Source organism: Apis laboriosa, unplaced genomic scaffold (assembly GCF_014066325.1).
Source record: "Apis laboriosa isolate Shangri-la unplaced genomic scaffold, ASM1406632v1 scaffold1_cov151, whole genome shotgun sequence".
Taxonomy (NCBI): Eukaryota; Metazoa; Arthropoda; class Insecta; order Hymenoptera; family Apidae; genus Apis; species Apis laboriosa.
The window spans coordinates 2,269,047-2,286,670 of record NW_025222279.1 but is presented as its reverse complement, the minus strand read 5'-3'; the positions used below and the strand labels follow the sequence as shown (position 1 = coordinate 2,286,670).

Genomic DNA, 17,624 nt, shown 5'->3' with positions numbered 1-17,624 from the left:
TTTATTACTCATAATGTGCGTAGATTAATTTACGATTTCAAAGGATAGTTTGCACAATTGTACGATTAATAATTTCGAAAATATTTCAAATCTTAGATGATTAGATAACGTAAAACTTCATAAATGAAAATAATTTTTACGATTATGAATATTCAAATTATAACTCTTCTATTATTATATATATAAAAGATCAACAAAACATATGAAGTTGATAATAAAAATATCTGAAAAATTTTAAGACAAAGAGAATTATATGATTTCGAGGAAAATATTTAAATCCTATTATAACTTGGAAATTGATATAAACACATTCCTGCTTTCACGATGCTGTTTTCTTCGTTCTCATCTCCTTATAGCGTTCATTCAACCCTTCGCATCGCACTTATCTTCCTCCTCCGACTGAGAGAAAAAAAAAACCTCCCTTTAATCCTCATCAGAAGGATTTCCTTCCATCGAGGAAGCTCACTCTTCAAAGATCTCCGAATCCCTTCGAATTTCGTTCGTTTCGTTTCGAACTTTGAACACCCTCCCTGGCCTCGACGTTTCACTCGAAATATCGTCGTCCAGGTGGCAAAGGACACACAGGCGACGTGAAAAGAGGGCGACGACATCGTGCGCGCCAGCTTTGCCGATTAAGCTTTGCCGTCGATTTCGGCTTAACAGCCGTTCGTGTTGATGAAACGTGCGTCACATCACGTTGAAAGGACAACGAGACACAGAAATTGTACAAAGGTATAAAAGCTGGAAGGAGGGAAGCGCGCGCCGACTCGAAAACAGTACTGAATCGTGTGTACTTTGCCGTCTGAAAAAAACCGGAAAGAGGTCGAGCGTCTATTTCCGCCGTTGAGACGTCAGTTCAGAGAGGATGTGTTCATTATTAAAAAATACGGAGCCATTTCCGCCCGTTGCGACCGTGAAGGACGGTGGAAATGAAAGAACACGATGATCTTCTTCCGGTTTGAAGATGGCTATGTTTTCTTTTTTTTTTTCGACGTTCGAATTATTGTTCAATTAGAGAACGAACTTTTTTTTTATTCGTTAGAAAGAAATACAGGTATCTCTTTTGCTAAATTTCTTCGAAGATTGAAATAGATTAAATAATAAATAATAAAAACCGCGAATAAATGTTAATATTTTATAACACATAATCATCTGATATTGAAAATTACCCAAAGTAAATCTAATTTCTTTTAAACAGAGTTGTGACTGTGAAAGACAGTGAAAATGAAAGAACACGATGATCTTCTTCCGGTTTGAAGATGGCTGTGTTTTCTTTTTTTTTTTCTACGGCGTTCGAATTATTGTTCAATTAGAGAACGAACTCTTTTTTTATTCGTTAAAGAAATACAGGTATCTCTTTTGCTAAATTTTCTCGAAGATTGAACGAGATTAAATAATAAATAATAAAAACCACGAATAAATGTTAATATTTTATAAAACACATAATCATCTAATGTATTGAAAATTACTTAAAGTAAATTTAATTTCTTTTAAACAGAGTTGTGACTATGAAAGACAGTGGAAATGAAAGAACACGATGATCTTCTTCCGGTTTGAAGATGTGTGTGTGTTTCTTTTTTTTTTTTTTCGACGTTCGAATTATTGTTCAATTAGAGAACGAACTCTTTTTTTATTCGTTAAAGAAATACAGGTATCTCTTTTGTTAAATTTTCTCGAAGATTGAACGAGATTAAATAATAAATAATAAAAATTGCAAATAAATATTAATATTTTATAGAACACAATCATCTGATGTATTGAAAATTACTTAAAGTAAATCTAATTTCTTTTAAACAGAGTCACGACCTGGACACTGGAAATGAAAGAACACGATGATCTTCCGGTTTGAAAATGAACGCGTGTGTTTCCTTTTTTTTTACGGCGTTCGAATTATTGTTGAATTAAAGAACAGAGTTTAAATGATACTTCCTTAAAGATTGAAAGAGATTAAATAATAAATAATATTAATATTAATATTTTATAGAAATCATCTGATGTATTGAGAAGAGAAAAAAACTTTACAAAATTATCCAAGGTAAATCTAATTTCCTTTAAACAAAGTTTCCTTTCAGAAATATATTTATATACATCGTCCAACGCAATCAAACGAACACTATCAATCCATCCATCGGGTATCATCCACCGTCTCTATTCCCAGTTCAGGCACGAAGAACGTTTAAAAACTATCAAACTCCCTTTACCAACCCCTTCCCCACCGATTCGAAACACGTCCACCACGAACGAACAACTTCGAAACAACTCGGCAGTTAGCCGCCGCGTTATATTCCGCCCCATTCCAATACTCTCCGCTCTCCGTCTTTTCAACTTTATCCTAGGCGCCCCTTTCGCTCGTCCCTTCATTCCTCTCTCTCTCTCCCTCTCCATTCGTCTCCAATCGAATATCATCGAGCATCCCCTCTAGAGGCCCATTGCACCCTTATCGTATCCAAGAGGATGTTTTTCTGCTTTGTCGGGGTCTGAAGCGTTTCAAAAATTCATGCCACGAAATAAAGGTTACGTTTTATATCTTACAGACGATAATGGATTATTATTGATAGATGCAATTTTGGAATCGATAATTTTAAATTGATTGAAGTACTTGAGGATTTGGATTTAGATTTTCGATCGTTGTTGTCGGAAATTTATGAAAAATATATCGTTTTCAAAAATATATTTTTGAATCGAGGGGGAAAATTACGATGGCTTTGATTTGGTGCGTTCAATTCTCGTAGTAGAATTTTCCGAAATCGTTTCCAGACGTTTAACGAGCATAAATCTCGACGGTAATATTTTTTTTTAATATTAATAAACACGCGTGCCGTTTGTCAGCAATTAAAGTCGACTATTTCACGAGAAAGAGTGCACTTCAAAGGGGGTTAGTTTTTTAGGGGGAATATCTCGGGAATGGCACGCTGTCATCCATTTTATGAAATATTTTATAGAATATTGCCCCGTCCGCCAGGCATTCTAATCATTTCGTTTCATTTTTAATCTCTTACTCGTGCCACGAAGAGAAGAATATTGAAAATATAAGGATGTACAGTTATGCGTGAATCTACGTAGATATGTTAAATAATTAATTTGAGTGTCTTGCGTATAATAAATATCTAATCAATAAGTATTGCTTTCCAGCGATTAATAAGTGTTTTTTAAAGAAACGATTGTCTAACACTAGACGAGTAGAGAATTAATACCAACATTTCAACATCTTTGAAACTAGTCCCATTCCACTAGTATTCCAAACTTCTAATTGAAGGAATAACAGGATGATCGGATCATGGAAATCGCAATAGTTTAAATTAAATTTAATCGCAAGATTTCTCATCCATAAACTACTTATTTAAAATATCTTATCCAAAATTTCAAAAGAAATCGCTTTCTTTTTTCTGTCCTTCTTCACGAATCTCGTACGAAATTTCTAACTTTGCTAACAATTATTTAAAAATACGAAAATTGTGAAAAATTTAAAATTTTTCTAATTTATTTAAAAAACGGGGAACCAGAAATTTCTACTTAGAATCTATATTTCGAGAAATGAAAGAAATATATTAAATATATTTTTTAATTAACGAGATTATTATTATAGATTGTTAATTTACTATTAATAATTATTACACTATTAATAATTTAATATTATTATATAGATTATTAATTTACCTGTGTCCGTGCTACCGGGTAGAAGTATGGCGTCGTCGCGGAACCAGGAGGTGACCGTCAGATGCTCCTTCACGTCCTCCCTCGCCGTGCAAGATAAAACCGCGTTGCATCCCTCCAACACTGGCGATCTGTTCACCCTAACATCGTACCCGGGCACCGTCAACACTGGAATCCAAACAGAGAATCTCGATTAGAAGGGTTGAAGAACCTCGTGACCAACAACCACCCCCTTTCCGTAATTAAAGCGTCGCTTCATTAAACCTCCCCTTTCTTTTTACCTTTCCGCTCCCCTCTTTTCTCCCCCCCTCCCTTCCAATTTTTACATTCGAAAAGTTTGAATGTCTGTGAAAGAAAGAAAGAAAGAAAGAAAGAAAGAAAGAAAGAAAGAAAGAAAGAGAAATTATGGTGGAAATGTCCTTGGAACAACGTTTCGAGTTTCTATTTGCACGAGTCGAATGGATGGAGGGATGGACGAAAGGGAGGAATGGTTGATAAGTTTCGGGGGTGGAGGTTGCGGATTTCTTTCTTCCCCGAGAATCTCCCGCGGGGACTTGGAGCTCAGAGTTTATGGAACGTGATAGAGGATTATTGATTCGTTTTCGAGCGCGTTTTGTCGGGATTCTCTCTTGAGTGGATTAAAAGTTTGTCGAAGAGTTTTTGGTCAAAGGTCGATCCTCGCCTCTGGAGGGGGAGGAGGGGATGTGAGAATCGATCGTTTCTTCGCACGTTTCGCAAAGTTTAACCAACGATTTGTTTGGCTTTTGATTCAAGTTAAAAAAGTTGATAAAAGATATTTCTACTTGAAAGGAAAATATGAAAAAATTGTTTCGTTGATTTAGAAACGCAATGGCGGATCGTTATAATGGATTCGAGAATTTTTAATTTGGAATGAGTTAAATTTGATGTTATCCTTTTTACAATTTTTTTTTTTTTTTTTTAGAAAAATAAAATATCCAATAACTAATGTTGAACCATTATTTCCACTCTTCTATTGGAAATTCAGGAATTGGAAGGAGGAAGATGTTCGAACGAAACGGAAACAGAGGGAGGAAGAAAAAGACAATAATCCCGTTCAATCCCTGGACCGCAGCCGTAACATAATAACTCTTACAATATGAAAATCCTGGAGTACTCTCGTTGAATAAGTACCCCCTTTGAATCCCACTTAATAACGAAACAATTTACTTATGACTTTAATGGTCAATTTAATTCTTCGATATTACAATCACTTTTGGTGCTAAATCTAGCAAGAGGAATTCGCGTGTAAAATTTAAGAGCGAAGGAAATTTTTTTCAAACCCTCATTTCACAATTCCACCTATTATATAATAAATAGACAAATACATAAATAAATAATATAATAAATAATATAAATAAATATAATAAATAACTGAGATAATTGTCTGTTCACGTTTGCTAAAAAAAATTTACTTTAAGCAATCTAAATCCAAATTTCTTCCAATCGGAAAATAATTACCGATAACTCGAAGGAAGAAGATGAAAAATGACGATGACTTATAATATACGAGGTATACATCCGAGATAATTCACAGCAAATCGATCAACAACGATTTGTAAACAGAGCAGCAAAGAAGATTCGAGCGGGTATTTTATTCGAGAAATACACACGACCTAAATAAAAGAGAAACGTGACAGTGGATTGGGGGGCGAGGGGGTTCATCCGATATTTACATAAATCCCCCTTTTCGGTCGATTTTTCACCAAACGTTCCACGTTGTTTACCGACACGTTTCGTTCGAATACGTTTCGTTATAGCAAAGGCTATAAATCACGTGGATGGACGTGACATCCGTTCCATATCCCGCGCGGGAAAAATCCTTAGGATAAAAATCGACGAAACGTTTCTGAGAACACACCGCCATCCTCGCGTCGCCATTACGATCCTTGTTAAATCGACGACGATGTAATGGATCGAAGGTCTCTCAACAGTGTCGTCTCTCTCATCGTCGAGAGAAAAAGTGGAGGACTCGTATTCCGTATATTCGAGAAGAGATTTTGGAAAGGATTTAAACGAGCTTCTTTCTATTCCTTCGTCAAAGGATCTCTCCTGTAATAATTTTATTTTGCTAAAATAAAATATAGTTGGAAGATAGATTTTTGAAAGAAAAATATAATAATTCCCTCTTCGATCGTGATCTATGAACTTTCATAATAATGGTAAATTTTCGATTACTTTTTATCGATTTAAAAAAAAAGTAAAGCAATAATAAAATATTCCTGGTTGTATTAAAATTTCTCCTCCTTTTTTTTTTTGCATCCAAAAGATATCGAAAAGAAAAGGAGGACGTTTGTCGAGGTAAATTCCCTCGGCGGAGATAAGATTAGCGTCGCATCCGGAAATTCGTTTTCAGCTCCAGCAGTTCCGTCGCCGCTCCATTTATTCCCAGATCTGACAGGTAGCTACGATATTGCTCTTAATAGCACTGTCAGCCAGGGCGTCACGCTGTTACGCGTCTCATTTCGGAGGCACAATTTAAGTATTAAAGGTAACGCGTTTAAGTCACTTCTTCCCCACTTCTGACATTCGAAAATTTCGCAATGCCTTCTTCTCGCGAAAATTCGTTCAAGGAGTACCGATGTTGCCTGAAAGGAGACGTGGATTAAATTATACGATTCTTTCCATTAACGTGACGGTTTCACTTTTTTCCAAATTAAAATATTTACTCCAATATAATAATTCGATCTTTTTGTATTGTTCAGAAGAGTATTCAAGAATATTTTCGGATCTTTAATTCTTCTTTGTTATTAATTTTATCAAAATATTCATTGTACGTTATTAATCTGCCGCTTGCTTTTAGCACAGTTGATCGCTCTAATTCCAAAAAAAACGAAAAAAAAAATATTTTATTAAAATCAAATTATAATATTCTTAGAATATGGTTGTTCATCAAATGTATTTAAAGTATTTAAAGTATTTAAAGTATTTATTGGTTTGTATTCCGAGACAATAATTGTCATAAATTGTTCATCAAAATATTTAGAAAAATATTTTTATTCTTCAAACTCTATATTTATATAAAAATTAACATGTGATTTATAATAAACCACACCCGCAATTAAAGGATTAAACTGGCGGTCCAAGTATTATCCGTGTAGAATCGTAGGAGAATTGTAATCTAATTAAATTATGAAGTTGTGAAACGGATGAAATTATGAAATTATATCGCGTTTCAATTTCAAATTTGATATTATTCCAAAAGCTGTAAGGCAATTTTTAAAAAAAAATTCTTCTCAATTTCAATTTTGACAATTTCTACTGGTAATTAATTTAGAAATAACATTTCTATATAATGGAACAGAAACTCAAGGGACACTAACGTAGCGTTAATTTTTTTTAAACGACTTAGCTTTAGAAAGAATTTACTTAGGATTCTCGGAATGCTTGCTTAAGCGGAACGTAAATTGAAACCACTAGCTTTCTAACTACCCGAAGAAAGTTAGGAAGATTTAAATTACCGCGAGAGAGAGAGAGAGGAGCAATAAGGCAAAAGTATCCCCGATACCAAAAAATAATTCAATCTTTTGAAAAGAAACCGATTGATCGAATTCCCGAAGAAGATTATTAAAAATCGACAATTTCAAAAAGAACCTCGAAGTCCAAAAATTTAAAATCCAAGGTTGAAAAATGGAGATAAGAGATTAATTATCCGTCGGAGATAAGATAAAACAAAGGAAATGTTCGCAGGAAGGAAATGATCTAGGGGAGGAGGCGTGAAAATATCGGGGGCGCACAAAGGAGGGAGGGAGAGGGACTCTTCGAAAGTCGAATCTTCTAGTCGATTGCCATTTCGAGACGTGAAAAATTAGGAAGCCACTTGGAGGAGATACGGCCCCCAACCGAGGCGCTGACGAATACCTGGATAACGATCAAATTCCGTGGAAGGGGAGGGGAGGCGAAACGAAACGTGCAAACGAGGCCAATATGCGCAGATCTCCATCGAACCGGGCGAACGATATTTCCCGTGGATTCGCAGCCAACCCTGGGATTAAGTTTCTTTTCGATTCACGTCCCGATATCACCGCACAACCCGCGACATCTCGATCTCCCTCTCTCATAGATTGACGTAATACGCCGATGGATGGATCAACCCTCGAAGCGTTCAGGTTTCTTTTTTTTTTTTTTTATTATTCTTTATGCACTGTCTCGTATCTTTGACAAGAGTCGAAAGTTTTTTGTGTTTGAATATCTTTTTTTTTTTCTATCTTTTTTATCTTGCGTATATATATATATAATATATTTGTACTTTTGAAATTTTCGTTGAAACGTTATTCTTTTTATTCTTTTCCTTTGTGCATTATGGGAGCGTTATCGTTTTGAATTTTTGATAGATCGTTTTGATAGATAGTTGAAGTTGAATTGGCAACTTTTATTTTATCCTTTTATTTATTCCTGTGATGACATTGGTGGAATTTTTACGTTACGTGTTTTTCTTTTTCTTTTCTTGATGTGTATAAAATTGGATGTTAAGTTGAGAATGTTACCGCTCTGATGGATATAAAGTTGGATATGAAGTTGAGGATGAAACGAAGATGGATGGCTCGTTCTTTCGAGATTGAAGAGTTTCCTCGAATATTTTTATTCGTATCCCCTTCTTTGCTTCATATTGTATATAATAATCTATTGTTATATCTTATTGAAATTTTTCTTATTTTTATTTATTTATTTTTTTGCTCTCATTACTTTCGTTTAAATAGGATTTAAATAGGATAGACGAGTATTAAATTTAAAGTTGAAAATGAGGATAAATGGTTTCATTCATTGAAATTGAAGAGGTTTTTCCACTCCCTTTCCTTTATTTCTCGAAATTATAATGCAACTATCAGAAGAATTCCTCTCCGTCCAATAATAACATCGAGTCGAAAATCGAAATATGGACGAATCATCCTTTCAATCTGATTAAACTCAAATCCAAATCTAAAACCTTAACAATCAAATAACCTTAAATACAAAAATAAAACCGTAAATAAAAAGACGTAACAAAGAAACTTTCCAATCGACAAATTGTTTCTCAAAAAAAAAAAAAAAAAGAAAAAATCCCTCTTCGAGTCAATTAATCATTAATCCATTTATTCTTTATTCGTGCGATTCGGAAGATCATCATCGGAAGTGGCCTTTCCCTCGCGAGTGTCCCGTGTGAAAGCGAAGAAGAAAAGGAAAAAAGGAGAAAGAAAACATATATATATATATAAAGAGGAGGGAGCAGAAGGAAAGAAGGAAGGGGCAGCACAGCACGGCTCCCTCTTTTTTCCTCAGACAATGCGGCTCTCCTCGGGAATAAGTCCTTTGGCGGGCGACGAGGGTCGAGCCGATGTCATTTCAGATAAATTCCTCATCGCTTTTCACCGTGGTCCAGGCCTTCTCTCTGTATCTCTCGGCCCTTTCATACTCGCGATACCGTGTACATCGGAGAAGAGAGAGCGAGGAAATCAGCCTGCTTTGCTCCTCTTTAATCGAGTATTCCTTCTCATCACTGGTGTGATTCCATACGTGAATTCCGCATGTCTCCTCTCTTCCTTTTCAATCTCTCAAGGAATATCTCCCCTGATTTCCGATTATGCGTCTTTGAACGGATCGCTTCGACAGGGTTGGGATATTGGAATCGTTAATTTTGAATTTATCAGGATCACTGTTATCGTGTAAGGTAATTTTTCAGAATTATAATCATTGAATAATCGAAAAACTTGTTTCTTAATATTTTGATTCGAAATTACACGAGAAGAAAGTTGTTAGGAGAAAGAGGAGAACGTAGAATGAATAAATTCATAATTCTCGTTCAACAACAGGTTTCCAAGTAAACTCAATTTTTAATTTTAATTTAAAACTAAATCTTCTCAAGATCAGAGTATCCTTATATCCTAATTTCTCGAATACAGACAAAAAGAATTAACTCCTTCCTTTAAACCGACTCGAAACCAATTCTTATTCTCTCTCTTCGTACTTCAACTTTATATTTTACACGTGAAAAAGACTAATTCTTTGTTAAATCTCATCTCAAAAAAAGAATATCTTTAAATTCATATCATTCACAATCAATTTTCTCATTTGAAATGACGGGAAAATCCAAGAAAATTTTTATTTCTAATTTAAAACTAAATCTTCTTCAACATCAAAGTATCCTTATATCCTAATTTCTCGAATACAGACAAAAAGAATTAACTCCTTCCTTTAAACCGACTCGAAACCAATTCTTATTCTCTCTCTTCGTACTTCGTCAACTTTATATTTTACACGTGAAAAAGATTAATTCTTTGTTAAATCTCGTTTCAAAAAAAGAATATCTTTAAATTCACATCATTCACAATCAATTTTTTGAAACGATGAGAAAATTTTTATTTTTAGTTTAAAATTAAATCTTCTCCCAAGATCAAAGTATCCTTATAACCGACTCGAAACCGATTCTTACTCTCTTTCTCTCTCTCTCTTTCTCCTCGTGCTTCGTCAAAACTTTCGTCGAGAATAATAATAATAAAAAACATCTGATTCACTCATTGCTGACAAAAATTCCAAACCCTTGATCCCTAAACCTTCCAAAACCCCCTCGAAATCTCTTATCTACGATCATTGTCTCTGCAAAAATTCCCTCCAGTTCTCGCGCGCCCCAACGATTAATTAAACGCGGAGCACGAAACGCAAACCTCTCCGAATGGAAAACGAATTGGCGAATATGCTGCGTATCCCCTGCGTCCCCTTCAACCACCAATTAACCGTCTCATCTCGTGGTATCCGCGTCGGATCTGGCCGGTGGCAGACCGTGCCTCCAACTTCCCCTTCTCCCTTTTCTCCGTCTGTCGCGTCTCGCTCGCGACGAAGATAGAGGTTAACCGGAAACGGTACGCGTCGGGTTGAAAGGGCGTCGCGTTGAAAGACCTCGCCTTGAAAAAAAAAAAAAAGCAAAGCAAAGTAAAGGAAAGGAAAGGAAAGGAAAGAGAGACACGGAATGGCAAACCGCGACGAAAGGTCCGAGGCAACTCTGTCACGAGGGAGGAAAAGCAGAAAAGGAAAAAAGAGGAAGCGAGGGAAGGAGAGAACGAGAAAAGAGTAGGGAAGATTGGATGAAGATGGCCTCTGATATCATCGAGAGAGCGAGAAACGGTACTGGGGAGAATAAAGGGGCTAGGAGTTTAACCAGAGGTGGAATCGGATGGGGGGAAGAGCAAAAAAAGGAGAGGAGAAGGTAGGGAAAAAGATAGAGGGGGAGGGTGAAATCTTGCTGAATGCCGGGTCACTCGTTTAAATAATTAAACGCGTAATTACCGCCGGCTGGAACATATTTTAATGAACTGGGCCTTTTCCACACGGGTCGCCTTTCCTCCACGGCTTGCTTTGGAACACCTTCCTTCCCCCTCTTGCGCTCTGTTTTCTCTCCTGCTGGCTGCGCGAGACGTGTCGACCGCCAGCCTCACGAGTCTCTGGAAGACTACTGTGCGCGCGTGAAGGGGAGAGGTTTTCGGCAGGTTTGCAAGTATCTCGAGTCTCGCGCGTGCAAAGCTGCGACGAGGCGAGGCCAGGCCAGGGGTAGGCTCGACTCTTGCTCAGGGAGTTGGTTTTCTGCGTGGCGCGCTGCGAAAGGGTGACGTCGAGCGAAACAGAGTGGTTGATAACGAGCCACTCTCTTCGAAATCTTCTTTCTTCCGTCTCCTCTCTTCTTCAAGATATATGGATTTACATATACATAAATATGTGTATGTATGTATGTATGTATGTATGTATGTATGAGGCGAGAAACGAGAGGGAAACGTCGAAGGATCGAGACAATATCGTTCGAGATATTATCGGGGATTTCGATTGGACGACAACTTGTTAAGAGAGAGAAATTCGAAGGGAAGTAACGAGGTTTAATTAACGCCGCCGTCTCATAGATGCGACTTTTGATGATCGTTTGCGTTCAACGTCGTTCCCTCTTTCCCCCCCTTTCGTCGTCATCTCTTCTCGAGTCTCTTTCTTCTCTCTCTCTCTCTCTCTCTCTCTCTCTTTTTTTCTTCCCTTTTCCTTTTCGCAGGACGGTAATTACATTTAAGAAGAGAGTCGCGTCGTTTATTAGTCCGGGAAACTTGTTACCATTGGAAAACTGGCAGGGGAGAAGTGTTGGACTTTGAGAGTAAATTTGGCGGAAATTCTTGGCGAATTGACGGTGATTCGATTGTTGTTGTTGCATCTTTGATGGGATTACGACGGGATTGAATGGCGTTTAATTGGAGGCCGTATTCCGAGAAGGATCGAAGGGGATATCTGTGATAATTTAAAAAAACAACATAAAAAGATTTTAATGAAATTAAATAAACTTAATCATAGATATATTCATTTTCTTTTTTTTACAAACGAGAAAATTAAATATCTCGTTTTCGATCAACAAAAATATGTACAACGTATAAAATAATAATAACGATTTATTCTGCGTGTATTCTTCAATATTTCATTGTGATTTCGTTTAAATCGATCAGCTCGTCGAATATAATTTTGCCAATAATTTTTTTGCTCGAATGTATCCATCGTTGCGCGATCGATTCGAATTGTTTCGATAAACTCCTCCGCTTTTCCATCCGATAAATACGAACGACAGGAAAGTAGCCACCGTAGTGGAACACGTGGAAGTTGGTCGATTCATGTTCGAGAAGTGGAAGAAGTGGAGAAGTTGGCGAAGTGACCGACTTCCAGACGAGAAAGAATCAAAAGGTTAGAAAATGTATGGACATGATCGCGAGAGAATTCGACTTTCGAATTCTTCCTTCTCTTTTCCCCTCCCTCCTCCCTTCCTCCTCCTCTCCTCCCCCTCTCCCTCTGGTCAAATTGGCCAGACCGTGTACGCGCGCGTTTCCTGTCGGAAAACTTTCCAAAGTTCGGCAGACAGGGATGACTCGACGAAAAGTAGGAAGAAGAATTTCTGTTACCATTGACGGCCCCGACTTACGAACTTCCGCCGGACGAAGAAACCGGCCAATCGATACGCGCCTCCTCCAAAAGGTCTCGAGAACTTTGCCAGAATTTACTGTCGTTCTTCTTTCCAAGAAACTTGGAAATCGAAATGCTTGGAAAATAAATGCCCGCCACTTCTTCCCACTTAATTAATCGTGATCTTTGTTGAAAACTTTTTCCAATGTTTTTTTTTTTCCTAATTATTGTAATGGAACAGTGAAAAACAAAAATTTCGTTCCACTATGGTGTTCAAAATTTATATATTTCATAAATTTTTACCAAAGTTTATTTCGAATCGTATTCCAACTTGAGCGAAGAATCTTTCGAAACAGAGCGAATTCGCTCTAATTCTTTCTTTCGTTTAATTTCTAAAAACTACCGAAAACTAAATATTTCCATTGTAAAATAAAATATCTATTTTTCCACTTAAAAAAATTAATTCACCAAACTAACACATTTACGCATTTCCATTATTCCTTTTTTCACCTTCAAAGATTCTAACCTCGAAAAACAAAAAGAAATAATTTTTACAATAATTGTTTAAACTTACCAGTAAAAAAAAACATCTAAACAAAATAATTCCTCGATTCTAGGATTCAATTTCTCTTTTTCTCCAATCGAAGAAAAATCTAGAAATTCAAAGCAACAAAAGAGCGTAACTAAAACAGTTGGCAGTGTCTACGAGACCGCATTAAAAAAGCAACGAGGCGAGTCTCAGTGGCAGGATCGAAGGCAAGTTAAATGGAAGGATTCGGAATTCTCTTCTAATTTCGGTTCCCAATATACAAGTGCTATCCGTAACGGGCACGTTTTACGGGTTTGTATAGCGTTGGTCGGCATAAAATCAGCCATTTAAATGGTGGCTCACGTAAAGCCCATGGCTGCCGGACCAACTTTTGTCCCCCTGTTCTCTCGACAACGTTTGCAGACGGTTCTCTCCTCCTCTTTCCCCCCTCGCACCTCCATCCTATTCTCCTTTTATCTCTTTCTCTTCGCCAACTCGCTCGAATCGAACTTCCCTTCGATACAATTTAACGGCTTTCAGTTGCGTTTTCCCTTCGGTATTTACTCGCGGACATCTACGGTGAAAACGCGGCCTACGTTTCCGGCATAATGGGATCTTCACCAACTTTCCGCCAGTTGTCGCGGCCGGTCACGTTTCTACCTTCACTGTATGTAATTGACGTTTATTGTGTTCGCGCAACATGGAAACGTATCGATGAATGGGACGAGTTTCTTTTCGAGTTTTTTTTCGTTGGTTGCTTTGTGTTTTGATATGAAAAAAACGTGGATGTCATCTTTTTGATATGGGATATGGTTTTTCGAGAAAATATTGCGTTAGTAATAAAAGTAATAAAGATCGTAAACTTGTGATGCGTTGCACGATTGTGGTTATGTAACTTGATCTAATTGAAGTCATTGGTTTTTTTTTGGTTTGGAGAAAGTATAATGAAAGAGATGTAAAATAAAGCTAATCTAATTTGACCAAAGAAATTGAAATAGTAATAAGAAGATGTAATAAGTATGTTAAAAATTTAGATATAGAGAAAAGTGTAAATATTGAAGATTTAGATTTTAAGGTTAAATTTTTCATCATTTTATTGATTGATCAAGTATTTAAGCCATATAAGTTAAAAGATTTTAACTGAAAGCGGGAAATATAAATGCAGAGTTCGTAGACTTTCAACGGAAGGAAAGGTACTTAAGATAATAGCATTATTATTGGAATTGAAACATATATTCGTGCGAGTAACTTGATCCGCAGCTTGTTTAGTGACAATAAATAGGTGCCCTATTTACGGATCACGCTTCGCGTATAACGGCGCGGAAATAGGCGAAAGTTATGGATATGGATGTTTTATAACCTATAATGGACATACACACTACTGAACTTTTATTCTAAAAAAGAAAATCATAAAAAAAATTTAAAAATTGTTCATTCATATCTTTATCTTAATATTATATAATTTTATATATTTTATTTTTTATTACCAAACCTATCTTTGTTATATAAAAATAGTTTGATAACCGAGATATCGATGCGATTATTTTTAAATATCTTTTTTACGAAACAAGAAAATCAAATATTTTTTTTAATAAAAGGATAACAAGAAATAGCACTTACCCTTACAATCTCAAAATAAAACGTGCGAGCAATTTATCCCTATTCGTAAAATATTATTCCAATTTTCCTATATTTTTAATATTCCATAGTTTCTCTCAAAATCAAATTTCGCAAAAATTTACATTGATTAATATTTTTAAGAAAAAATATCTAATATATATGTATATATATATATATATATAAAATAAAATTTCATCATTCACATCAAACGAATCGTGAAATTAATAAGACAATTTTCAATTATAAATTTCATATCGAAGTTCTGATCACTATTCTCATAATATCGCGTGTATTATTTCTGCGCGTGTCTACACGAATGTTCACCCTTTCCCGATGCCGAGCGAGATCGGGAAAAAAAGGTATAGTAATTAATGAGCACCGCACTGGGACACGATAATGAGACTTCTGTCTGTACCTGTGGGAACACGGCAAAGCGAACGTTTTTTCCCTCGCTATTTTGCGCTATTTTTATGTTATTAACGCGCTGGACCACTCTCGAGTACACTGCGGATAAAATCTAACGCACAGGATCTTTTAATTATTCCGATTCGCGTACAGTTTCTTATTTGTTTGCTATTTGAAACATATATATACACGCTTCGTACTGTTGATTAGAGTAATCTAGTAATCGTACTAGCAGTAGAATACTATCAGATTTCTGAAGAATATTTGAATATTCGATCCACCGTGATGATCTATTTGAATATAGATTCGAATCTACCAGGGAATCTAGATTTTGTCTATGAATCTTATATTAGATAATTTATTAGAATTTTAATTTTTTTTCAAGAATCTTAAGCTAAATTTAGGTTAATTAATTTTCATTTTTTTTGTTGAATTTAATAATAATAAATCGAATCGTGTGTAATTTAAATTCAACGAGAAATGAGTTTTTAATTAAAAATAGAAGAAGTTGTTGGAAATTCTCTTATCGTCATAAGAAATAATTTCATCAATTTCTTTTAATTCTCTTTAAAAATAATCCCAAACGTGTAAATAAATTTATCTTAGAATTAAAAACTTTGAATTTCAGTTTTAAAAAATTTCTTTTTAAAATCAGGAAACTAAGTTATGGTAATTCGATCAGTCGATATTGAATTGAACAAAGGGCACTACTAAACTCACCAGCTCGAAGAGTGACTTCTCTGGAAAGCACGGTTCCTACTGAACTGGTCGCACGACACCTGTACCTAGCGTTGTGCACTTCCGCTCGAAAATCCTGCGCCAGAAATGGCGGAAAATAGAGGGTGCCGTTCCCGAGCAGCTGTCTGAAACAACCAGAAGGAAACAGAAAAAAGAAAGAAAATGAAAACGTTAGAATTTCAACGTCTTTGCCTATTTTCCTCATTCGTCAGATAAATTTAATCATTTTTAACTTTTATAATTCGTCATTGTGATTTTCCTTTTCTTTTCTTTTTTTGTTTTTTTTTTTTTGTTAGAAAAGAACAGAAAATTTCTTTTTCCGAGGGGAAAATATCTTTTATTAATTCCGCGGAATTAAAGCTCTTTAAAATACGGTAGAAAAATACGTGGTTAAGGGGATAATTAAAATATGTGAACAAACGAGATGAATAACGAGAAAAAAATTTTAATCTTAATATTGTACTTGATATTAAATCATAGAGAATTAAATCCTACGTATTTTAACTCTGCCGCGATTCGTTGGAAGTTATTTTTTTTTTTTTTTCTTTTTTTGTTACTTAAGAAATTCTCAATTCAAGAAAATTAGTTAATTTTCATCGAAGAAGAATATCGTTCTTCCCTGCTATTTAATTTTATCCCTTTGAAATCCCTTTCATCTTATTTTCAGACTTTTAGAATCGAAAACGGGAAAATATTACGAGAAATATATTTTAATATTTTTATCTATATTTCTTCTTATCTATTTCTATTTCTAATTTCATTTGTTTCTCGATTCTCTTCGCTCGATAAATCTCTCCGAATTCAACAGAGTTCTCTTTCGGTTGGAAAACATTTCCTTGAGCCGATTAGCCGAATCGAATTACCCGCAAACAAGATGAAACATTCAAGATTCGTCATAATGGGTAAAAAAAAAAAAAAATGTCGCCGTGTCTCACCAGTATTGATTCCACGAGAGGTCAAACCTCCGGTTGGCTTCCGCTTGTCTGAACTCGTCATACGTGGGGAACCGTCGCGAGATTTCCGCTTGTTAGCTCGGGGATGAAGGAATTTGGGACACGGTGGTGGAGAAAATACGCTACTGTTGTTCCAAATAAAAAAAAAAAAAAAAAAAAGAAGAAAAAAAAAATTGAGAAAAAAAACGGACGAAAATGGATGGACTTTTCAAAAATTCAAAAGTGATGATTTGCAAAAATGATAGACGTTTCGTAAAACTTTTGCATTGTAATTCGTATTAAAAAAAACGGTGTTAAAATTCAATTGCAAAAATAAAAATCTATTTCAACCCCTTCTCAACGATTCACTCGAAAATTTTTAAGCACGATATCGACGAGCTCGTTGAATTCGAGATTTCGTGAATTCCATTTTACGTTGTAAAATGTGAAAAAAATTTCAATCTCATTTTTCGTAACATCAGGAGCGTATCGAACGATCGTCGAGGCACGCGAGCTTTCCCAGGCGCATAATAAATACGCGGCAGGATTAAATGCGCTGGCAAACGCGTGATGTTTGCCGTGAGAATGATTTACATTAACGCTTAATGGGCTTCTGGCTCACGAACCTTTGCCCACCAGGATAAGCCTGCCGCGTTTTAAATTCGCTAATTGATAGTAAAATCGCGGGCGGACGTTGGGTATAAACTTTCCTCGCGCAGAAAGTTTCCAAGCAACTTGGTGGAGCAAAGCAATCGAAATCGTATCTTTTCGTTTCCGTTTTTATTATTTCACGGTGTATATATTCGCGAGTAATATTTTAATCAAGGGGAAAT

The 17,624-nt window shown here is 35.8% G+C and overlaps 1 protein-coding gene across 5 annotated transcripts in view; it reads right to left on the bottom strand.

The window, feature by feature from the left end:
* The window catches only part of LOC122712205 (Down syndrome cell adhesion molecule-like protein Dscam2), a 111,226-nt gene that overhangs the window by 24,926 nt on the left and 68,676 nt on the right, over window positions 1-17,624 (bottom strand). For all 5 annotated transcript variants that reach the window (XM_043931645.1, XM_043931643.1, XM_043931644.1 and 2 more), the window contains exons 4-5: window positions 15,842-15,984; window positions 3,658-3,822 (exon numbers count right to left, since the gene is read on the bottom strand). In XM_043931645.1, the coding sequence (XP_043787580.1) occupies window positions 3,658-3,822; window positions 15,842-15,984 (308 nt within the window). The remainder of the gene's footprint in view (window positions 1-3,657; window positions 3,823-15,841; window positions 15,985-17,624) is intronic.